The 25,585-nt window shown below is 41.6% G+C and overlaps 2 protein-coding genes across 16 annotated transcripts in view; one reads left to right on the top strand and one right to left on the bottom strand.

Moving 5' to 3' along the window:
- Nucleotides 1–17,214, bottom strand: part of LOC106608042 (otoferlin) — a 131,212-nt gene extending 113,998 nt beyond the window's left edge. For all 15 annotated transcript variants that reach the window (XM_045720966.2, XM_045720965.2, XM_082976977.1 and 12 more), the window contains exons 1-2: nucleotides 16,782–17,214; nucleotides 6,568–6,626 (exon numbers count right to left, since the gene is read on the bottom strand). In XM_045720966.2, the coding sequence (XP_045576922.1) occupies nucleotides 6,568–6,626; nucleotides 16,782–16,860 (138 nt within the window). In that variant the 5' untranslated portion in view covers nucleotides 16,861–17,214. The remainder of the gene's footprint in view (nucleotides 1–6,567; nucleotides 6,627–16,781) is intronic.
- Nucleotides 17,215–17,611: 397 nt separating this feature from the next.
- Nucleotides 17,612–24,097, top strand: cimip2c (ciliary microtubule inner protein 2C). Its single transcript, XM_014205724.3, has 4 exons — nucleotides 17,612–17,853; nucleotides 17,980–18,253; nucleotides 18,351–18,460; nucleotides 23,903–24,097. The coding sequence occupies exons 1-4, from the start codon at nucleotides 17,780–17,782 to the stop codon at nucleotides 24,021–24,023; spliced, it is 579 nt and encodes a 192-aa protein (XP_014061199.2). The 5' UTR covers nucleotides 17,612–17,779; the 3' UTR covers nucleotides 24,024–24,097.
- The last annotated feature ends 1,488 nt before the right edge of the window (nucleotides 24,098–25,585 follow it).

The raw sequence follows: 25,585 nt of genomic DNA, 5'->3' as shown, positions 1-25,585 counted from the left end.
CTGTTTTGAGAGTACTATTTTAAAAGCTTGAGACTTGAGATACAGAAACTCAAGGCTGATAAATCATAGTCAAGACTGAACTGTCTAGCCCTGAAACGAGCCTGTCCATCCACTCCAACACCCTTTCAATCACAGCCCAGGACCACTTTACCATGTTCTAATAAACCTATGGGGACCATCTTTTTCAATATCGCCAGATATCGATCTATCAACCTCACCACCATACCCTATCAAAGTCTGTCAATTTCACCTGCCAATCTGTACACAGACATCTATTCAGAATCCATACACGGAGCACAGGGACATTCCACTTACAGTACACACATGGCTATACCAATTATAGGCTCTTGCCATTGAAGACCAATACAAGAAATCTACCTGAGATCTATAACTGAGGCACTTATACTGTATTACATTACCTCAGCTGGGAGCAGTAGAATACAATATCCTGACATGTACCAAGGTCCTGAAAGTTCTCTGTTTCATTGAAACAGTTTTAGACATGATGAGACAATTATCTTGTAGCTATTTATGGTCATGATCTGTTCTTCTCGCTCTGGTGGAAAGAGAACGTTTTGTGAAGGGGGGGAGGCTGTTGCTGCAGTCTTAATGGCGGTGCCTTGTCAGTCCTGCGTAGTGTTCTCTGTGTGAGATGAGCATTATTATGCAGATGCATGCAGGAGAAACGAGGACGAAACATTCCCCTCGGAAATGAGTGTGTGTGTGTGTGCACACGTGAGTGATAAAACTTTAAGAACAAGACAGCAATGAATAAACCACAGAAGTGAGGAATGCAATGTGGGATTTCATGGTTACAAATACCCATGAAACCACTGCCTTCAGTAACACACTGTGGAAAGAAATAACTGTCTAGAGTAAGTGAATATCTTGTATCCAGCATCATCTAGGAATAAATACTTTCTACCTTTATTCAGTATGCTGGGAGATTAGATACTACTTCTGTAGGGCAACCCTCCAACCCTAAAGAACAGTGTGCAACCAGACAGGATAAAAAAAAAGTGAAAAAACTTTAGTATTTATGTAGTCTACAGATGCCTGTAGTCCACATCTCACATTCTCAAAGCCCAACGACACACCAGAGTACTTCCTGGAGCTCCACATGATCAGTTAGCTGTTTCGGTTAGTCTGACAGGGATATGGTTCTCTCCATGAACTGGATGTCATGGCGCTGGGTTAACGAGAACACTCGCTATATTTAACCCCATCATAACAAACAGTCGCATGAGCGCCCTCGTTTCCTGCAACTCAACCATAGGCCGGGGTAATCAGGGAAGTGTTGAGGGCAATCAGGGAATTGATGCGGGCACTTTCAGGAAGTGACTTCACAGTGGCCAGCTACAAGCTTTCAGTGAGTGGTAACCTACATACTGGTGGACAGGCACTATATATTATGAAATAGCTCTATGTCTTTCAGTATGCAAGCAACTACACACTGCTCTTGATAGTATCACTGGTCTTCAGTAAGCTTACGTATCGGCCTCACGGCCTTCGTCAGAGCTTTTGTGAATTTTTTTAATTAGCACCCTTAAGTAGACCTAACCCCACCCACATCTGTTCCTCCAACCCATTTCCATGTGTGGAACGGATGTGGGTGGGGTTAGGTCTACATAAGGCTGCTAATTAAAAAAATGGACAAAAGCTCTGACGAAGGCCATGAGGCCGATACGTCAGCTTACTAAAGTCCAGTGATATTATCAAGAGCAGTGTGCGGTTTCCTTTTTCCTTCATCTTGTTCAACTGTTACCATTCACCTGCAAAAAGATTGCTTAGAAGTGCGAGTGCCTTTTGAATTTAGTATGCAAGCGACTGAAAAAGTTATGACATTAATGACATGTTGCTTTGGGTGCCTCATGAAAACATCTATCTGTATACCCTAAGTATGATCCCAATCAAGAAGGCTAGAAGGCGTGAATAGGTTACACTGCAGAACATTTAGAAAACAATACTTTTAAAAAAACTTCCCAACACTCAGAATGCTGTTAACTAGTGGCCCAAATACACAGCAGTATTCTAGCTGGAGGAGATGGCGTCATGGGGGTAGAGTAGTTCTCAGGCTAATACACTATAGAACAGGGAGAGGCTCCAATGTACTGCAGCTACAAGCTAACCCTCCCATGTTGAATCATGAATACAGAATCAGCATCCAGTCTATCAAAGCCATGTTCCAGGCCATGCATAAAGAAACAGACCTCCTATCTTTATGCTAATGAGGCAGTGTTCTACTAGAGAGGCTGGCCTGGGATATACAGTGAGTTTTATTATGAAGATGAGGAGGGTTATTAGGATGTAGAAAATTCAACTGCTATCACATTCAAAGCTTTTTGGGTTAACTTTTGATATAAATCATGCACACTCACACTGTTGAAGCTATCCTGTAGACACTAGACTGCCCGGGGTCAGGTTGGACAATCCATTGATGATGAGTTGACATAATAACCTCTTTATCGTTTTGTGGTTTGGATGCACAAAGCCCAGGCAGCGAACATTGGATAACCCTCTGTCCGATCACATCACTTACTGTAACTCTACCAACTCACCAATGTAAATTAGGCAATAATAATACCATAGGAGAATGAGTGGTGTGTGTGTGTGTGTGTGTGTGTGTGTGTGTGTGTGTGTGTGTGTGTGTGTGTGTGTGTGTGTGTGTGTGTGTGTGTGTGTGTGTGTGTGTGTGTGTGTGTGTGTGTGTGTGTGTGTGTGTGTGTGTGTGTGTGGTCTTTGTGCAGGCATGGGTACATTAAGTCTCATCTGGCTGTTGTTCCTGATTAGACCCAAAACAATAGCGCTGGTTATCAGCAAAGGAAAAAGCACTCAGTGTCTGAGCCGAGCGATCAAAGGAAAATGTTTCTGCTCTTAAACAACAAGCAGAAAAACTCAAGCTCTCCTCTGTATGAGAGAGAAACTCTTAATGTATGCCCCCTGGCATAACCTATATTTTGTCTGGTACTCTCTCTCTCTCTCTCTCTCTCTCTCTCTCTCTCTCTCTCTCTCTCTCTCTCTCTCTCTCTCTCCGTATCTCTCTCTCTCTCTCTCTCTCTCTCTCTTTCTCTTGCTCTCTCTGTATTTCTCTCTCTCACTCTATCTCTCTCTGCATCTCTCTCTCACTCTCTCAATTCAATTCAAGGGGCTTTATTGACATGGGAAACATATGTTAACATTGCCAAAGCAAGTGAGGTAGATAATATACAAAAGTGAAATAAACAATAAAAATGAATAGTAAACATTACACTCAGAAGTTCCAAAAGAATAAAGACAATACACATGTCATATTATGTATATATACAGTGTTGTAACGACGTACAAATGGTTAAAGTACAAAAGGGAAAATAAATATGGGTTATATTTACAATGGTGTTTGTTCTTCACTGGTTCACCTTTTCTTGTGGTAACAGGTCACAAATCTTGCTGCTGTGATGGCACACTCTGGTATTTCACCCAGTAGATAAGGAAGTTTATCAAAATCGGGTTAGATTTTCGAATTCTTTGTGGATCTGTGTAATCTGAGGGAAATATGTGTCTCTAATATGGTCATACATTTGGCAGGAGGTTAGGAAGTGCAGCTCAGTTTCACATAGCCTGTCTTCTCTTGAAAGCCAGGTCTGCCTACGGCGGCCTTACTCAACAGCAAGGCTATACTCACTGAGTCTGGAGATAGTCAAAGCTTTCCTTAAGTTTGTGTCAATCACAGTGGTCAGATATTCTGCCACTGTGTACTCTCTGTTTAGGGCCAAATAGCATTCTAGTTTGCTCTGTTTTTTAGTTAATTCTTTCCAATGTGTCAAGTAATTATCTTTTTTGTTTTCTCATGATTTGGTTGAGTCTAATTGTGTTTCTGTCCTGGGGCTCTGTGGGGTGTGTTTGTGAACAGAGCCCCAGAACCAGCTTGCTTAGAGGACTCTTCTTCAGGTTCATCTCTCTGTAGGTGATGGCTTTGTTACGGAATGTTTGGGAATCACTTCCTTTTAGGCGGTTGTAAAACTTAACGTCTCCTTTCTGGATTTTGATAATTAGTGGGTATCAGTCTAATTCTGCTCTGCATTCATTATTTGTTGTTCTACAACGTACACAGAGGATATTTTTTGCAGAATTCTGCATGCAGTCTCAATTTGGTGATTGTCCCATTTAGTGAATTATTGGTTGGTGAGCGGCCCCCAGATCTCACAACCATGAAGGGAAATGGATTCTATAACTGATTCAAGTATTTTTTGCCAGATCCTAATTGGTATGTCCAATTTGATGTTCCTTTTGATGGCATAAAATGCCCTTCTTGCCTTGTCTCGCAGATCGTTCACAGCTTTGTGGAAGTTACCTGTGGCGCTGATGTTTAGGCCAAGGTATTTATAGTTTTTTTGTGTGCTCTAGGACAGCAGTGTCTAGATGGAATTTGTATTTGTGGTCCTGGCGACTAGACCTTTTTTGGAACCATTATATTGGTCTTACTGAGATTTACTGTCAGGGCCCAGGTTTGGCTGAATCTGTGCAGAAGATCTAGGTGCTGCTGTAGGCCCTCCTTGGTTGGTGACAGAAGCACCAGATCATCAGCAAACAGTAGACATTTGACTTCAGATTCTAGTAGGGTGAGGCCGGGTGCTGCAGACTGTTCTAGTGCTCTTGCCAATTCGTTGATATATATGTTGAAGAGGGTGCGGCTTAAGCTGCATCCCTGTCTCACCCCACGGCCCTGTGGGAAGAAATGTGTGTGTTTTTGGACTATTTTAACTGCACACTTGTTGTTTGTGTACATGGATTTTATAATGTCGTGTTTTCCCCCAACACCACTTTACATCAATTTGTATAGCAGACCCTCATGCCAAATTGAGTCGAAGGCTTTTTGAAATCAACAAAGCATGAGAAGACTTTGCATTTGTTTTGGTTTGTTTGTTTGTCAATTAGGGTGTGCAGGGTGAACATGTGGTCTGTCGTACGATAATTTGGTAAAAAGCCAATTTGACATTTGCTCAGTACATTGTTTTCACTGAGGAAATGTACAAGTCTGCTGTTAATGATAATGCAAAGGATTTTCCCAAGGTTGCAGTTGACGCATATGTCTCTCTCTCTGTATCTCCCTCCATATTTAATTTTCTCTCTCTCTTTTCTTCTTCTCTGTCTTTGCTCTCTCTTTCAGTATTCCACTGTCTACCCCTCATCCCTCCCTCCCTCCCTCCCTCCCAGAGTGAGTCTTCAGGTTTAAAAGCATTACAGAGCTGATTTCCCAACCTGACAAGAGGAATCGCACTGGGAAAACTTTCCAGAATCCAACAGCTACAGAGCCAAACGGAGCCAGTCAATCATCAGCCTCCACCTGGGCCCTGAGGCATTATAGGTCTCTCTAGACATCCGCGGTGCCTCACGCATGTTTTTGGGTCTGGTTTTCAAGACTATTACAGGTCTACAATTTATCAGAATCATATTCAGAGTAGAGCAGGGCTCTTATGCTTGCTAATGTCATTTGTTTATTTTTAGATGGCCAATGTAAAGGTAAATCACAAAGTAATCATATTCATGGTGTCTCTCAGGTACAAACAAACTAATTCTCGCTCTTCCTCTCTCTCTCTCTCTGCCTAGTTAAGTCTCTACACCCCAGTAGCCTGCAGTATGTCTGGTCTGGTCACACTGTACAGCATGGCTGCCATCCTCTAGCTCTCACTGCCATCTCAACCCCACAAATACCACCACAGAATACTAGTTGCAAGTGGCCCATTAGAGTGGACTAGATAGGAAATGGCCCATTTACAATGGATATCAAATGAGATTCCTTCTTGTCTTAAGAACAGAGGTACTGTAAAGAAATAACGCAAAACACTAGGTAAGATGAAAATAGTACAGAATTTCCTGTTAGCAGAGCTTGGTCAAATCCCTGATGTGATAACCAACACTGGAGCCTGTTAATAAGGAGTATGGGTGAACACACTAGCTGCATACCCTCAACGCGATCAAAACAGAGGAGATGATTGTGGACTACAGGAAAAGGAGGACCATTGACGCATTGACTCTGTACCGGTACCCCCTGTATATAGCCCCGCTATTGTTATTTACTGCTGCTCTTAAATTATTTGTTATTCTTATCTCTTACTTTTTTAGGGATTTTCTTAAAACTGAATTGTTGTTTAAAGGCTTGGAAGTAAGCATTTCACTGTATGGTCTACACCTGTTGTATTTGGCGCATGTGACAAATAACGTTTGATTTGATTTGACCATGTCCATATCAAGCAAAGTAATATCCAACACAAATCATGCTATTTGTGTCATGTTGGGGAAACTCTCACATCAGGACACGGGGATGTAAGGACTATAAGGGGCGGCAAGATCAAATCCCCGAGCTGACAAGGTAAAAATCTGTCGTTCTGCCCCTGATCAAGGCAGTTAACCCACTGTTCCTAGGCCGTCATTGTAAATAAGAATTTGTTCTTAACTGACTTGCCTAGTGCTCTTTGTAGCCTACTGCATCCATCTCCCCCATATCTACTAACTCTGCTAAATTAAAATATAAACTCAAAAGAAAAAGGGCTTGATGGTTATTTGGAATCTAATAGAAGAGTTACAAACCTCATCAAATCTGGCCTCATCCTCACAGTTCTCCAGAACACGTGTGTAGAACGACAGACCTGAGGGGTGAAAGGACAGAGGTCAGGGGTTAGGCAGGCTCAAAGGGTTTTAAATATTCAAATGATAAAAATACAAAAAGTTATTCAATGAAGTGTAGGGTCACAAAGGGTCAATGAGTCTTGTATATGTCTTGAAGAACAAGTCGGAAAACAAATATCCATCCATCTGACATTTCAGGACATCTCTATCCTCTTATTTGGTGCCAAACTCGGTCTGCAAAAGTTTGTTCATTTATCATGCTAGCGTTCTCAAGCAAATTCCTACTACTAGACATTTTCCATAGTTATTACAAAAAATATCAAACGCGATAAATCCTTTGTAACATTGTTTATTTAGACGTTTTAAGTTCTATTGCATCATCGACATGTAGTCTACTGCTCTAAACAACCCAACATGTTGGGATATTCACGCAACCCAGCTGAAAATGCTGGGTTAAAAACAACCCAATTTGGGTTATTTGGTAACCCAGCATGTGTTCTGTCCAATATTTACCCAGCGCTGGGTTACCAAATAACCCAAATTGGGTTGTTTTTAACCCAGCATTTTCAGCTGAGTTGCGTGAATATCCCAACATGTTGGGTTGTTTGGATTACCCAAATATGGATTAATTTAACCATCAGTTGTTGTTTTTTAACCATCAGTTGGGTTGGCCCGGCCAGCAGCTGGGTATTTTTGTATGTAATCCATAGGTTATTTTCAGGATACGTGGCCTAAATTAAACATTCCTATTAATAAATCTAAGTTTGTACACTGCAAATTAAAATGTGCCTTGAATATTTTTGCACATTACATATTCCAATATAAAATTCATAACATTATTATTTACATATCCCAAAATTGGGATAGGCAAAGGCTCTTGAGGAACTGATACACTTGTGTAAGCCTCATTAAACAGTAACTTTTTAACATAATATTCACTTTGGGGGTGGGTTAAAGTAGTTGTACCTGATCCCAACACTTTCTCACTAAAGCATACTTACCAGAAGTCCACTGGCATGCTCTGATAATAAAATGATGTGCAATACGGTTCTGGACAGTTAGCTCACAGTGGTAAGGCTCCAAGTTACTGACACCTATTGCCACTTGCGGTGGACACATTTATTGCAGTATTGTGTTGGGAAGAACATTGCAATCATCACCTTGAAAATGAAGATTAGAGGTTCAATTCAATCGAACCTGCATTGCAGAATTTACGCTGTAGCTCTTTTTCCAGTGGTCAAATGAACTCACAGATTGTTCTTAGGTGGTGTATAAAAACCTACAACTACTACCAAGGCAACCTCTCTCACAGGGATCTGGCCTCCCGAGTGGCGCAGCAATCTAAAGCACTGCATCGCAGACCCGGGTTCGATCCCAGGCTGTGTCACAACCGGCCGTGTCCGGTAGTCCCATAGGGTAGTGCACAATTGGCCCAGTGTCGTCTGGGTAAGTGGAGGGTTTGGCTCATTGCACTCTAGCGACTCCTCAGTTGAACGGTGGAACCTCCGACACATTGGTGCAGCTGGCTTCCGGGTTAAGCGGTTAAGAAGCAGGGTTTGGCAGGTAATGTTTCAGAGGACGCATGACTTAACCTTCTCCTCCACCGAGCCCGTTGGGGATTTGCAGCGATGAGACAAGATGGAAAAAGGAGGTAAAAAAAAGATCTACCCTGTGTGGGATTAGAACTCCAGTACGGCACTCAGTAATGTGTTGTATTGGATTTGCCCCAAAAATACAAAAAAGTGAATTGCTTTGCTGCATTTTTTGCAGTTTTACTTTAGTGCCTTGTTGCAAACAGGATGCATGATTTGTAATATTTTTATTATGTCAATTAGGTTAGTAATGTGGAGTAACTACAATGTTGTTGATCCATCCTCAGTTTTCTCCTAGTACAGCCAATACACTCTGTAACTTTTTTAAAGTCACCATTGGCCTCATGGTGAAATCCCTGAGCGGTTTCCTTCCTCTCTGGCAAATGAGTTAGGAAGGACGCCTGTATCTTTGTAATGACTGGGTGAATCAGTATCGATTGACCATCCAAAGGGTAATTAATAATTTCATCATGCTCAAAGGGATATTACATTTCTGCTTCTTTTTTTTTACCCATCTACCAATAGGTGCACTTCTTTGTGAGGCGTTGGAAAATTGAAATTCACTGCTCGACTGAGGGACCTTACAGATAATTGTATGTGTGGGGTACAGAGATGAGGTAGTCATTCAAACATCATGTTAAACACTATTATTGCACAGTTATTATGTGACTTGTTAAGCACATTTTTATTGCTGATCTTATTTAGGGTTGCCATAACAAAAGGGTTCAATACTTATTGACTCAAGACATTTTTGCTTTTCATTTTTTATTAATTTGTAAACATTTTGAAAAATAAAATTCCACTTTGACATTAGTGACCAAAACATCTAAATGTAATGCATTTTTAATTCAGGCTGTAATACAACAAAATGTCAAGAGGTGTGAATACATTCTTACGGCACTGTAGCTACCTATATAAATGTAGAATCTACATTGCCTACATGCATTTTTTCTTGGTAAAAGTACATAGATGTGTATGAAACGATGTGTATAATAGATGTGTATGAACCTTCTCAAGATGCCTCTACATCAAGATTTTAATGGTAGTTGAACCGCTAGGGGCAAAAAGAACTAGATTTACTACTGTCAGCGTTCAATCTAACAATACAACAGAACAGATTGACCGGAATTACATTTATTCTTATGGGAGGCCAAAAATAATTATCTTAAAGCCACGCCCCTACTAAGCCACGCCTCCAGTCTTCTGAGCTGACCCGTTGAGTCATATCTCATTAACCCAGCATCAATAACCCAGCACCCAGCATCAATAACCCAGCAGTTTTTAAAGAAAACAACCAAACTAAGTGACCCAATGCCTACAACCCAGCAGTTAGGTCGACTATAAAACCCAGCAGTTAGGTCGACTATAAAACCCAGCAGTTAGGTCAACTATAAAACCCAGTAGTTAGGTCAACTATAAAACCCAGCAGTTAGGTCAACTATAAAACCCAGCAGTTAGGTCAACTATAAAACCCAGCAGTTAGGTCAACTATAAAACCCAGCAGTTAGGTCAACTATAAAACCCAGCAGTTAGGTCAACTATAAAACCCAGCAGTTAGGTCGACTATAAAACCCAGCAGTTAGGTCGACTATAAAACCCAGCAGTTAGGTCGACTATAAAACCCAGCAGTTAGGTCAACTATAAAACCCAGCAGTTAGGTCAACTATAAAACCCAGTAGTTAGGTCGACTATAAAACCCAGCAGTTAGGTCGACTATAAAACCCAGCAGTTAGGTCAACTATAAAACCCAGCAGTTAGGTCGACTATAAAACCCAGCAGTTAGGTCAACTATAAAACCCAGCAGTTAGGTCAACTATAAAACCCAGCAGTTAGGTCAACTATAAAACCCAGCAGTTAGGTCGACTATAAAACCCAGCAGTTAGGTCGACTATAAAACCCAGTAGTTAGGTCGACTATAAAACCCAGCAGTTAGGTCAACTATAAAACCCAGTAGTTAGGTCGACTATAAAACCCAGCAGTTAGGTCGACTATAAAACCCAGCAGTTAGGTCAACTATAAAACCCAGCAGTTAGGTCGACTATAAAACCCAGTAGTTAGGTCAACTATAAAACCCAGCAGTTAGGTCAACTATAAAACCCAGCATATATTTATAGTGTAACCACCGCAGATCGTTTGTGGACTGATTTGGGGTTGAGCTTTTAACCTGTTGAGGTTGTTCATTTTAGGAGAGGTTTGACTGGCCTGATATGTCAGCTGTGTGAGGAATTATTGACGCTTTGTCAAAGTTTTATGCGCTCTTCCTTAAAAGCCAGTAGCTTCAGTGAATTGGCCATTGCTTTTAATTTGTTTGTTATTATTGTAAGTCAAGTGTTCGTCAGCATCAATATTCATGGTTCAGCTCACCTTCTGTACCTGTAAATGAATACCACCATTTTGCATGTGAATTCTGTCTGACTCCTGGTGCTTTGCACCACATGACATAAATCAAATCAAATCAAATTTATTTTTATATAGCCCTTCGTACATCAGCTGATATTCTCAAAGTGCTGTACAGAAACCCAGCCTAAAACCCCAAACAGCAAGCAAAGCATGTGAAAGAAGCACGGTGGCTAGGAAAAACTCCCTAGGAAAAACTCCCTAGAAAGGCCAAAAACCTAGGAAGAAACCTAGAGAGGAACCAGGCTATGAGGGGTGGCCAGTCCTCTTCTGGCTGTGCAGGGTGGATATTAAAACAGAACATGGTCAAAATGTTAAAATGTTAAAATGTTCATAAATGACCAGCATAACCATATACTAGTTGCCAGAGAGCCACTCAACCTATGGCACAACTCTCCTTCCCTGGCAATAGATAACAGTAAAACTCCAGCCATCTATTTACATGTGTCAGACTAAGTGGAAAGGGCAAGACAGAGTAATGGTGCTGTAATAACCGAATGACAAGCATAAGCCTACACCAGGCTTGATACGAGGAGCCAGAGGAGAGGAGAGAAAGACAGCCAGACAAATAAACAACTAAATGATGACTCATAATGACTCCAAATGTAACAGACAGAAGACAGAGAGAGAGAGAGAGATAGAGAGAGAGAGAGAGAGATAGAGAGAGATAGAGAGAGAGAGAGAGATAGGGAGAGAGAGAGAAAGAGGGAGAGAGAGAGAAAGAGGGAGAGATTGAAAGAGAGAGAGAAACAGAGAAAGAGGGAGAGATTGAGAGAGAGAGAGAAAGAGAGATTGAAAGAGAGAGAGTGACAGAGAAAGGGAGAGGGAGAGATTGAAAGAGAGAGAGAGAGAGAGAGAGAGAGAGAGAGAGAGAGAGTGACAGAGAAAGGGAGAGGGAGAGGGAGAGATTGAAAGAGAGAGAGAAAGGGAGAGGGAGAGATTGAAAGAGAGAGAGTGACAGAGAAAGGGAGAGGGAGAGATTGAAAGAGAGAGAGAGAGAGAGAGGGTGACAGAGAAAGGGAGAGGGAGAGATTGAAAGAGAGAGAGAGAGAGAGAGAGAGAGAGAGAGAGAGAGAGAGAGAGAGAGAGAGAGGGAGAGGGAGAGATTGAGAGAGAGAGAGAGAGAGACAGAGAAAGGGAGAGGGAGAGATTGAAAGAGAGAAAGAGAGAGAGAGATTGAAAGAGAGAGAGAGAGAGAGAGAGAGAGAGAGAGAGAGAGAGAGAGAGAGAGAGAGAAAAGAGAGAGAGAGAGAGAGAGAGAGAGAGAGAGACTACTGACTCTGTGGTGACATGATACTTTTCAACAAAAAAGATTATTCATATTAAATATAGACTAATTCAAACACAACTGTGTGAATTTGTAGCTATTCATCTTTTACATTTTCAGTTAGGTTGTTTAAGTATGCACCATATACATATGACCACAAGGATAGTAAACACAGTGACTACTGGGTCTATTAAAAGACTGCTTTGTGAATGAGGGCTGGTGAATATCAGAAAGCTCTTCTGTGGTTGTGCGTTTATGTGTACTTAAGTAATTTGCTTTGTGTGTAAGAGGCTTTGTGTGGGTGTTCATGTCTGTTGATGTGTGTGTGTGTGTAGACAGCTCATATGTACTGAGGTTGCCAGCCAAACACACACACACACACACACACACACACACACACACACACACACACACACACACACACACACACACACACACACACACACACACACACACACACACACACACACACACACACACACACACACACACACACACACACACATACAGGTAATTACAGCCCTTGTCACTCTGATTGGTAATTAGCTTGGACAGGGAATCAATACTTTCTCGCTGGCAGGTTAGCGACCCCATAACTTATCTCTCTCTCTCTGTGTTGAAATAAATACATTAATCACAGTTAACCTGTTTTCCATTTGCTAGAACAAAATATATGTATTTCTTATTGAACTTATTATACAACATTATGAGGTGTTGTTTTGAGAAACTACAGTTACTGCAACAATTATTGGGTTATGTTAGTATATTGGATAACCTCTATCCTAGGTTTAATTTTTATATATATATAATGTATGTATAATGAATTTGTTTATTTAAATTTTAAGTGACTTTGATATTCTGTATGAAAAGCAGTTTATAAAATAAATATATAATAATTCAGATTTGTTTCTTCCCTGCTTTTTGAAGTTGGAGTATACATCAAAGGCTTTACATGTGGATCTAATGGTTTCAGGATAATTCAGTACACAATGTCAGATCTTTGGTTTGAACACAGCTGCAGCATAAAATCCAATGTGTTCCACCTACACAAACCACAGTGAGCATGACTGTCCTGACTAATGTTTTCACCTAACAGAGATATTAAACCTGTTAGTCCTTTGGGTTTAATAGGGTAGGACCACACACACATAGTGGTATGCAAGGCCCTCTTAAATCCAAACAACAATTAAACAAGGCAGCTTGGAGAGAGAACGAAACAAGCAGCAAACGAGCAACCATGTCAGAGAAAAGAGACTGAAACGAAATGACAAAAGAGAGCGAGAGGGAGGGAGGGAGGGAGGGAGGGAGGGAGGGAGGGAGGGAGGGAGGGAGGGAGGGAGGGAGGGAGGGAGGGAGGGAGGGAGAATAGACTACAGTGAATGGTAGACATGGGGACCGTCTGTGCACTTTCAATTTCCTGGGGATTTGCAGAATGTGAGTTTTTCTAAACTGATATCTAACTGTAGGGTGATTAAGGGTCTATTCCCAGAACAGAGGCTAAAATACACCTGCAGTGTTCTGTAAAAAAAAGGATTGAAAGAGAGCATTCAGCAAACTGTTTCATTTCTAGAGGAATAGAAAGAAAGGAACAGAGGTTGGCAGAGAGGGAGAAAACAAGAGAGAGTCCCTTTCATCCCAATACGGCCTATTTTGAATTTGAGAGAGAGAGAGAGAGAGCGAGAGAGAGAGAGAGAGAGAGAGAGAGAGAGAAAAAGAGAGAGAGAGAGAGAGAGAGTCCCAGGCAGGCAGAACGATAACAACTTCTTAGAGAATCAAGCAATCTGTAATTTAGTCTCAACCAAAGTGAAACTGACTCCATTCCGTGATGGTGGAAATAATTGTTAATTTTCTAATTTATTTGATAGTGTAACACATTGGCTATGTTATCTTCCCCTCAGGCCCCAGAAGAGAAGGTAGGCATGACCATCAAGCCTTACTACACTACAGTACAAGCTGGAGTATCTGGCTTTAGAATAGGAAAGAACTAGACTTCACAACTGGGCTACTTACATAATTACTAGACTGAAGATAAAAAAGGGGAAGAAAAAAAAGTATTTTTTACCGCCAGCAATTCAGCACCCTTCTAAAATACCGTTGGTAAGGGATTCCAGAAGTTAATAAAATAACAGCAGAACTTTTACAATATTCATACTCTCATTCGACACAGTGGTGCCAGTAGATGTGGGAAAATACTTGGCCTTAATGGACAGACTGTCCTCTACCATTCACTAAAATGTACTTACTGTATACACATTCTTGTGTATAGGTTCTTGTACTGTATATGTGGACTTCAATGTGATCAATTCATTGATTTACATCCTAAATGATCTCCATCTTCATCTACTTAATGGATACATGGGTCTTTATGTTTGTCCTTCTGGAGAGATGTTTAACGCTGGGGTTACTGGTAACAAAGCTTACATAGCCTTCCCCATTAACCACATCTGTAAGGGATATACAGGTTGGCCTGCCCAGTGGGGCAGGGGCTTCCTGAGAGAACCTTTCCTCTCCAGACAGGAAACAGTCTGAGCTGAAAGCACTCAGGAAGCCTTGCTGACAGCCTGTATAAGTGACCAGGCAGGGAGCTATCAACAGCAACTCAAACACCAGAGAGACAGGGGTGGATAGGGAAGGAGAGAGAGCGAGGGAGAAGGACAGGAAGGTGGACAGACAGACAGACTAAAACGCAGGTTTCACTTTAAGAGGTTGCCTTTTGCCTTTAAATCAGACACATTTCTAAGTTGTTGTCCTTCTCACTGACATCGTAAGTTAATAGATCAGAAACCGAACACCTTATGGTGCCTTAATTCAACTGAACAACAGGCCACATAATATAGGGTTTCAGTGCCAGGCAGACAACAAATACAGCAGGTGTCCTATTCAATTGGTAAAATATTTCTATGGCCAGTACTGTTTAAGCAGGGTTACTCTCATATGCCCCAATGTAAACTGTTACTAACATTGCCTCTACAAAAAGTGGGCTACTCATTGTCATAAAGAGTTAAAACAGCATTTCTTTCAACAAGTAATTCGTCATTGTTATGTCATAAAGAGTTATCACTGCGACCTGCAGAAATTCTAGAAAACATCCTCAAAGGCTTTTCTCATAGGTTGGTTGGTTGTTGGTTGGTTACTGTGAGCACATGCAGAGACTCAAGTGGAACGAGGAACAGATGTAACACTTGACAGGGCTGCTAAAGATCTGACACGTTCCCTGGTGCCCTACAAGAAAATGCTGGAATTGATCGGCACACACATATAGACACACAGATGAGAGTGTGGTTAGAGTGTGGCACACACACACAAAGATAGAGAGATAGAGAAAGATTCACACACACACAAAGATAGAGGGAGAGAAAGATTCACAGACACACACACAAAGATAGAGAAGGAGAGAAAGATTCACAGACACACACATAGAGAAGGAGAGAAAGATTCACAGACACACACATAGAGAAGGAGAGAAAGATTCACAGACACACACATAGAGAAGGAGAGAAAGATTCACAGACACACACACACACACAAAGATAAAGAGGGAGAGAAAGATTCACAGACACACACAAAGATAGAGGGAGAGAAAGATTCACAGACACACACAAAGATAGAGAAGGAGAGAAAGATTCACAGACACACACAAAGATAGAGAAGGAGAGAAAGATTCACAGACACACACAAAGATAGAGAGAGAAAGATTCACAGACATACACAAAGATAGAGAGAGAGAGAAAGATTCACAGACACACACAAAGATAGAGAGAGAAAGATTCACAGACACACACACACACAAAGATAGAGGGAGAGAAATATTCACAGACACAGGAAGGGTTCCATGTGAACAGCAGTTGAACATGGGTCAGTCGGTCCACACACATGTAGCATGCAGACATTTACACACGTAAGTCTGCATGCACACCCACACACAGACAGGCACCTACACATACAGGCACACACGCAACACGCACATGCATAAACATGCACACATGCACGTGCGCACACACACACACACACACATACACACACACACACACACACACACACACACACAAACACACAATGTTTGTGTCTAAGCCTTCCAGGTGTTATGGGATCAACAGAGGCAATGTAAGCTACTGTATCTCAGAAACCAGAATTCACTCTCCAAGGTGCTGAAATAGCCAACCAGCTAAAGCAACTCAAACACACAAACACAATTCCGTGAACACAAATGTGTGTAAATCCACATATACAATATATTGTTCTATCCAAATAGTTCCATTGGGATTACCAATCTGTTTCCAGTCAGACCTGCCTGGCCATGGGAGTTGGCCATAGAGGGCCACGGGAGAGCTTCATTAATGGAGTCGAATTCCTTTCAGAGAAGAAAATCAATGGTGTTTGAGATTGTGAGATACAACTCCACTGAGCGCATTATTGGGAGAACGAGCGCCCGTGGAGAATAGATGAGAGCTGTTGAACGTGAAATAACCGTAGCATATAACCGGTATGGGCTCAACCTCATTTTGATCAATAGGACTATATTAAACACATTTCTCAACTTGACGGTCAATTAAAAAACGATATCTTAATTCGACAGACCAAATGGTTGTAGGCCTACCCTAGGTTTTGAATTAAAATTCCTCAATAAAAACTATATACATTTCTTTGAGGATATTAGGTATTCCCATGTGTAAAAGCGCTCCTCGCCTCCACAATCCGTGTCTCTCTCTCATCACCTCCTGGGATTGCGGAGGTAGACAAGGGGTTTCTCCAACTTTTCAGCGCAACCACAGGAGATGCGTCAGCACATTTGGGCTTACCAGTCCACAGGCTCACACACCGAATCCCACTGATCACATCGTAAAACCCCGGGCACTGCGCAATCAGTATATGACTAGTATTGGGACAAAGAATCTGCAGTGATAATAAAAGCTTGTTACCTCGAAATGTGACTTTGGCGATTCTGTCCCCCTTTCCGCGAAGGTCCCGGACCGTTTTTAGGTGGACTAAAAGAGCCATGTCAAGTTGTACAAGTTGTACAATCCAGCACTTCAGGAGAAAATTAACTATTTTCTTCACAGAGCAAAAAAACTCTAATGTGCTGCTGAAATGCGTATGATCCAAATGTTCAGTGATCTCTAAGCCTAGAGATCATTGTGTCTCATTGTGTCCTCATTGTGTCTTTGGTTCTGTGGAACAAAAATCGAATTCCATTCCGCATGCAACATCTGCTTTACCCTCCTTCGACAAAAAGAAAGGAAGGATCTTTAATTATTGGTAAGCTTTCGTTTTATCCCGCGCTATATGCTCGGTGGCTGCTGGGTCTCGCGCATCCCAGTGACTGACGGGCGCGCGTGGTGAAGGCAGGGGCTGGCGCTCTGACTGACAGTCGGAAGGAAGGGAGGGTGACAGGGTATTGGAGATGGACGGTTGCATTCTCTGAATTTTAGTTTTTTACCATTGTTAGAAAGACATTCACTATACAGGCCAACGGTGGGCTTCCATATTAAACATGTTTGGGAATTTATTTTATTGCAATTTCATTGCACCTATAGGCTACCACAATTCCATATATGCCAGTCATTTGCAATTTCTATAGCTTAGATTTCAAGATGACCAAATGTATTTAAAAATATAAAAAAATGTGATCTTAATTCAATTGTAATTAAGCTTATTAATAGTTTTTACGTGATATCCTATTTTAGGTCACGCAAGAAAATGTGAGTGCAGATATGCATGGCACAGTTTTGTCATTATTTCGTGACCAGCACGGCCACGCTGAGTAAAAGGGCAGTTGCCAGGCAACTCTTTGTTGCTCTCTGGTCGCCTGGTGTTAGCCCGGAGGTGTGGGTCAGTCTGTGTTTGGTCTGGTGCTTGGCAGCTGCTTGTCGTGCTCCGTCTTGCGTGGTTCGAGGGTTCGGGTGATAATAACACTAACATGGCACTCAGAGGAAATGGAACGCTTATCACGCACAACAACTCGACCTACATCCCACCTTCCTTAATGCCCGGGTGAGCAACGCACCTGCAAAATGGACAGAACCATAAGAAACGAGTTGCCTACGGACAAGTAGGCTTGGATAAAATATGTTTCATAAGTTAATAACATGTTATTTATTTACTTTCTCATTTGTAAAGATACTGCGGATATGTTCCAACTTCAAAGTTCTTGTATGGAGACACATTCGGGAATGCCACCATCAAATACTTTCAGGACTTCCGCAGCGGGGCAATGGCCTGCAGCACTATCCCGTACAGCCGCGGTGGGATGTTCCCGTCCATCTTCTCCAACAGCGGGCTCCTAGTGTCGGCCCAGCGGGCTCAGAGCCGCAACAGGACCCTGAACAGTCCCTACTGGGCCCGTTTTAATGTGGACTTCAAACGCCAGGAGACGCTGAAAAGCTTCGGAGAGGTGAGACGGGGATGGGGGTTCTCTATGAGTTGTTTTCAACATACCGATGTGATGCCTCATTTTACATAACATGGTAATCATGAACGTTGGTTTGCAGCACTCTCAGAAACACCGGGAGAGCTATAAGGACAAGACAGGAACACGACTTCCCGTCAAACACTTCGTCATCCCAGTGAAAGAGAGCGACAAATACTTCTGGAAGCAGATGTAAGATCTAAAGTTGTGTAGTCAATAAATATTCCTGTAATGTTTTTACATGTACTCTTACGTGCTATTGTGAACAGATGCGTCTAAAACAAAATACTACTGATGCAACAAAAATATTTGTTGAATAGTAGGCCTTAATGAACCTAGACTGTCATAACTGCTTTCAATTTTAGAAAGCACATTGTAGGCTATTGGCAATGGACTTGTTAATGCCTTGTAGTCTGTATGTACTAAATTAATATATTATTTCAAAATAAAACATACTCAACCACACATTACAATTGCCCATCACTCCACTTATATTTTTCTCAAATGCATTTCATGATGTGCCCATCCGAACCTGATACACAATTCGACCAACCACACATCCCAAATGACAAGCGATTAGGCTGCATTTACAATTTACAATTCGGATATTTTTTTTAACCAATCAGATCAGCTCTGAAAAAGATCGGATGGGAAAAGATCTAATGTGATTGGTCAAAAGACCAATAATTGGAAAAAAATATCAGAATTGGGCTGCCTGTGTTAGCACAACCTTTTTCTTAGTTTCACACCCGTTTAAAGACTGACATTAAACATTTGTTCTAAACCTGACACAAACACTCTCTTAGGGCCTTACATCTAACATCTCAGGAAACCTGCTAGAACACCAGGTGAAACGCTATCTGAGGAGAAATTCAATCTCTCTCTCTCTCTCTGTGTGTGTGTGTGTGTGTGTGTGTGTGTGTGTGTGTGAGTGTGTGTGAGTGTGTGTGTGTGTGTGTGTGTGTGTGTGTGTGTGTGTGTGTGTGTGTGTGTGTGTGTGTGTGTGTGTGTGTGTGTGTGTGTGTGTGTGTGTGTGTGTGTGACTGGCAGAGGTTTAGGCAAGAGATTGTTGAGACAGAACAGTCGATGAGTTTATGGTGTTATTGCTATAAAAATTTGATTTGAGGAAGATACACACCTCAATTGCAATTAAATCACAATGTAGAACCTAGGGGGCAGGCTAGAGAGAATAATAGTTGTTCCCATACTGATATTGTGATAACTTCGCTTTGATGTCAAGGGAAGTTGTTTATCTTGTATGTTCTCACTAGAAAAAGTGCTGTATTGACTTGTTATCACTGACTTTGTTTAAGGCCTTTTTACTTCTTACTTTCTGCATCCCAAAACTCCCCCACTTCTCCATCACCCAAATCCAGATAGCTGATGTTCTGAAAGAGCTGCAAAATCTGGACCCCTACAAATCAGCCAGGCTAAACAATCTGTACTAGAGGTTGACCGATTAATCGGAATGGCAGATTAATTAGGGCCGATTTCAAGTTTTCATAACAATGGGTAATCGGTATTTTTGGCCACCGATTTGCCGATTTTTTTCAAAAATTATTATTATTATTATTTTTTATAAATATTTTTTTAACTAGGAAAGTCAGTTAAGAACACATTCTTATTTTCAATGACGGCCTAGGAACGGTGGGTTAACTGCCTTGTTCAGGGGCAGAACGAAAGATTTTTACCTTGTCACCTTGGGGATTCAATCTTGCAACCTTACGGTTAACTAGTCCAACCCTCTAACCACCTGCTTTACATTGCACTCCACGAGGAGCCTGCCTGTTACGCAAATGCAGTAAGAAGCCAAGGTAAGTTGCTAGCTAGCATTAAACTTATCTTATAAAAACAATCAATCAATCATAATCACTAGTTAACTACACATGGTTGATGATATTACAAGTTTATCTAGCCTGTCCTGCGTTGCATATAATCGATGCGGTGTGCATTCGCGAAAAAGGTTGCTCCAACGTGTACCTAACCATAAACATCAATGTCTTTCTTAAAATCAATTCACAAGTATATATTTTTAAACCTGCATATTTAGTTAATATTGCCTGCTAACATGAATTTCTTTTAACTAGGGAAAATGTGTCACTTCTCTTGCAACAGAGTCAGGGTATATGCAGCAGTTTGGGCCGCCTGGCTCGTTGCGAACTGTGAAGACTATTTCTTCCTAACAAAGACAGCCAACTTCGCCAAACGGGGGATGATTTAACAAAAGTGCATTTGCGAGAAAATCACAATCGTTGCACGACTGTACCTAACCATAAACATCAATGCCTTTCTTAAAATCAATACACAGAAGTACATATTTTTAAACCTGCATATTTAGCTAAAAGAAATCCAGGTTAGCAGGCAATATTAACCAGGTGAAATTGTGTCACTTCTCTTCCGTTCATTGCACGCAGAGTCAGGGTATATGCAACAGTTTGGGCCGCCTGGCTCGTTGCGAACTAATTTGCCCGAATTTTACGTAATTATGACATAACATTGAAGGTTGTGCAATGTAACAGGAATATTTAGACATATGGATGCCACCCGTTAGATAAAATATGGAATGGTTCCGTATTTCACTGAAAGAATAAACGTGATAGTTTCCGGATTCAACCACATTAATGACCTAAGGCTCGTGTTTCTGTGTGTTATTATGTTATAATTAAGTCTATGATTTGATAGAGCAGTCTGACTGAGCGATGGTAGGCAGCAGCAGGCTCGTAAGCATTCATTCAAAACAGCACTTTACTGCGTTTTGCCAGCAGCTCTTCGCAATGCATTGCGCTGTTTATGACGTCAAGCCTGTCAACTCCCAAGATGAGGCTGGTGTAACCCATGTGAAATGGCTACTTAGTTAGCGGGTGCACGCTAATAGCGTTTCAAACGTCACTCGCTCTGAGACTTGGAGTAGTTGTTTCCCTTGCTCTGCATGGGTAATGCTGCTTCGAGGGTGGCTGTTGTCGATGTGTTCCTGGTTTGAGCCCAGGTAGGAGCGAGGAGAGGGACGGAAGCTGTACTCTTACACTGGCAGTACTAAAGTGCCTATAAGAACATCCAATAGTCAAAGGTATATGAAATACAAATCGTATAGAGAGAAATAGTCCTATAATTCCTATAATAACTACAACCTAAAACTTCTTACCTGGGAATATTGAAGACTCATGTTAAAAGGAACCACCAGCTTTCATATGTTCTCATGTTCTGAGCAAGGAACTTAAACGTTAGCTTTCTTACATGGCACATAATGCACTTTTACTTTCTTCTCCAACACTTTGTTTTTGCATTATTTAAACCAAATTGAACATGTTTCATTATTTATTTGAGGCTAAATTGATTTTATTGATGTATTATATTAAGTGAAAATAAGTGTTCATTCAGTATTGTTGTAATTGTCATTATTACAAATAAAAAAATTTAACCGGCCGATTAATCGGTAGCGGGGTTTTTGGGCCTCCAATAATCGGCATCGGTATCGGCGTTGAAAAATCATAATCGGTCGACCTCTAATCTGTACCCTCTCTTTCTAAAATTATCTGCCGAAATTATTGCAACCCCTATTACTAGCCTGTTCAACCTCTCTTTCGTATGTCTGAGATTCCCATAGAATGTAAAGCTGCTGCGGTCATCCCCTTCTTCAAAGGGGGAGACACTCTAGACCCAAACTGCTACAGACCTATATCTATTCTACCCTGCCTTTCTAAGGTCTTTGAAAGCCAAGTTAACAAACAGATTACCGACCATTTTGAATCTCACCGTAACTTCTCCGCTATGCAATCTGGTTTCAGAGCTGGTCATGGGTGCACCTCAGCCATGCTCAAGGTCCTAAACGATATCATAACTGACATCGATAAGAGACATTACTGTGCAGCGGTACTCATCGACCTGGCTAAGGCTTTCGACTCTGTCAATCACAACATTCTTATTGGCAGACTCAACAGCCTTGGTTTCTCAAATGATTGCCTCGCCTGGTTCACCAACTACTTCTCCGATAGAGTTCAGTATGTCAAATCGGAGGGCCTGTTGTCTAGACCTCTGGCAGTCTCTATGGGGGTACCACAGGGTTCAATTCTCGGGCCGACTCTTTTCTCTGTATACGTCAATGATGTCGCTCTCGCTGCTTGTGATTCTTTGATCCACCTCTACGCAGACGACACCATTCTGTATACCTCTGGCCCTTCGTTGGACACTGTGTTAACTAACCTCCAGATGAGCTTCAATGCCATACAACTCTCCTTCCGTGGCCTCCAACTGCTCTTTATTGCAAGTAAAACTGAATGCATGCTCTTCAACCGATCGCTGCCCGCACCTGCCCGCCCGTCCAGCATCACTACTCTGGACGGTTCTGACTTTGAATATGTGGGAAACTACAAATACCTAGGTGTCTGGTTAGACTGTGAACTCTCCTTCCAGACTCACATTTAACATCTCCAATCCAAAATTAAATCTAGAATCGGCTTCCTATTTCGCGACAAAGCATCCTTCACTCATGCTGCCAAACTTACCCTCATAAAAATCTTACCGATCCTCGACTTCGGCGATGTCATTTACAAAATAGCCTCCAACACTCTACTCAACAAATTGGATGCAGTCTATCACAGTGCCATCCGTTTTGTCACCAAAGTCCCATGTACTACCCACCACTGTATGATCTCGTTGGCTGGCCCTCGCTTCATACTTGTCGCCAAACCCACTGGCTCCAGGTCATCTACAAGTCTCTGCTAGGTAAAGTCCCGCCTTATCTCAGCTCACTGGTCACCATAGCATCACCCACCCGTAGCACGCGCTCCAGCAGGTATATCTCACTGGTCACCCCCAAAACCAATTCTTCCTTTGGCCACCTCTCTTTCCAGTTCTCTGCTGCCAATGACTGGAACGAACTGCAAAAATCTCTGAAGCTGGAGACTCGTACCTCCCTCACTAGCTTTAAGCACCAGCTGTCAGAGCAGCTCACAGATCACTGCACCTGTACATAGCTCATCTGTAAATAGCCCATCCAATCTACCTCATCCCCATACTGTATTTTTTTTTTTTTTTATCTTGCTCCTTTGCACCCCAGTATCTCAACGTGCACATTCATCTTCTGCACATCCTACCATTCCAGTGTTTAATTGCTATATTGTAATTACTTTGCCACCATGGCATTATTTATTGCGTTACCTCTCTTATCCTATCCTAATTTGCACATGCTGTAAATAGATTTTTAGACTGTATTATTGATTGTATGTTTGTTTATTCCATGTGTAACTCTGTGTTGTTGTATGTGTCGAACTGCTTTGCTTTATCTTGGCCAGGTCGCAGTTGCAAATGAGAACTTGTTCTCAACTAGCCTACCTGGTTAAATAAAAGTGAAATAAAAAATAAAAATTCCTAAATGGCACCCTAGAATATTCCCTACAGTGCACTACTTTTGACCTTCCCTATGGGCCATGGTCTAAGTAGTGTACTAAATAGGGAATAGGGTGCCATTTGTAACTCAGACTTATTTAATTATAGCTGAACTGCCAAGATCATTAAGAAGGTCTCCACTAAATATCTGTATAATGAATGTACATGCTGTACAAGCTGAATGAGTATTGCTAACATGGTTGCTGAACACTTTGCTGTTCCCTCCACACACTGCCCCCCCCCCAACAGAGACCAGCCCCCAATGAAGACAACCTCAGAGGGGGTCCGTCAGGACCAGGCCTTCCCGTCAGGCATCCAAACGTCTCTGGATGACCGCGTAATGCGGGACGTGTTCTTCGAGCGCAGATAGCAATTGTGACCAGCAGAGGGAGGTGTGGGCAAGGCTCAGAGACTCAGAAGGACAATAGGCCTGCATAAAGACCAGAGACAGAAGAGACTGGTGTGTGAGTCCATCTGTCATCAGATAGTTGGACCAAGAGGTCTTATTGCCATTACTAGGTAGGCAAAATGAGTTACTTGGTGCTAAGTGACTGACCTGTCTTGACGCTGGGCATGTACATAGTCAATGGTAGGCTTCGAGGGGACTCCTATGGTAGGTACACATATAGCTCATCACTTGGCAGTAGTACTTTAGACTACTTTATCACTGACCTCAACCCAGAGTCTCTCAGAGCGTTCACAGTCAGCCCACTGACACCCCTATCAGACCACAGCAAAATCACACTCTACTTGAACAGAGCTTTGCTCAATCATGAGGCATCAAAGCCAAAGGAGCTGAATAATATTAAGAAATGCTATAAATGGAAGGAGAGTAGTGTGGAAATCTACTAAAAAACAATTGGGCAACAACAAATTCAATCCCTACCAGAACATTTTGTGGACAAAATGTTTCACTGTAATAGTGAAGGTGTAAACCTGGCAGTAGAAAACCTAAACAGTATATTTGACCTCTCAGCTTCCCAATCAAATCAAAAAATGTTGAACAGAAAACTGAAGAAAATGAACAACAATGACAAATGGTTTGGTGAAGAATGCAAAAACCTAAGAAAGAAATTGAGAAACCTGTCCAACCAAAAACCTAGAGACCCAGAAAACCTGAGTCTACGCCTTCTTTATTGTGAATCACAAAAACAATACAGAAATACACTACGGAAAAAGAAGGAACAGCACGTCAGAAATCAGTTCAACGTAATTGAAGAATCCATAGAATCTAGCCACTTCTGAGAAAATTGGAAAACACCAAACAAAAAACAACACAAATAATTTATCTCCCCAAAATGGAGATGTATGGGTAAACCACTTCTCCAATCTTTTTGGCTCTATAACAAAGAACAAACAGCAAAAACATATACATGGTCAAATACAAATCATAGAATCAACTATTAAAGACTACCAGAACCCATTGGATACTCCAATTACCTTGAATGAACTACAGGATAAAATAAAAACCCTCCAACCCAAAAAGGCCTGTGGTGTTGATGGTATCCTCAATGAAATGACAAAATATATAGAAAACAAATTCCAATTGGCTATACTAAAACTCTTTAACATCCTCCTTAGCTCTGGCATCTACCCCAATATTTGGAACCAAGGACAGATCACCCCAATCCACAAAAGTGGAGACAAATTTGACCCCAATAACTACTGTGGGATATGCGTCAACAGAAACCTTGGGAAAATCCTTTGCATTATCATTAACAGCAGACTCGTACATTTCCTCAGTGAAAACAATGTACTGAGCAAATATCAAATTGGCTTTTTACCAAATTATTGTACGACAGACCACGTATTCACCCTGCACACCCTAATTGACAAACAAACAAACCAAAACAAATGCAAAGTCTTCTCATGCTTTGTTGATTTCTAAAAAGCCTTCAACTCAAATTGGCATGAGGGTCTGCTATACAAATT

Source organism: Salmo salar, chromosome 06 (assembly GCF_965601325.2).
Source record: "Salmo salar chromosome 06, fSalSal1, whole genome shotgun sequence".
NCBI classification, from domain to species: Eukaryota; Metazoa; Chordata; class Actinopteri; order Salmoniformes; family Salmonidae; genus Salmo; species Salmo salar.
This window is presented reverse-complemented; position numbering and strand designations above follow the sequence as displayed.

What these genes read in the sequence shown, in the direction of transcription:
- cimip2c (XM_014205724.3), top strand. Translation starts at nt 17,780, where the DNA reads ATGGCACTCAGAGGAAATGGAACGCTTATCACGCACAACAACTCGACC. An exon ending in CCACCTTCCTTAATGCCCGG is followed by an intron (nt 17,854 to 17,979) that starts GTGAGCAACGCA and finishes TCATTTGTAAAG; the next exon opens with ATACTGCGGATATGTTCCAA. An exon ending in AAATACTTCTGGAAGCAGAT is followed by an intron (nt 18,461 to 23,902) that starts GTAAGATCTAAA and finishes CCCCCCCAACAG; the next exon opens with AGACCAGCCCCCAATGAAGA.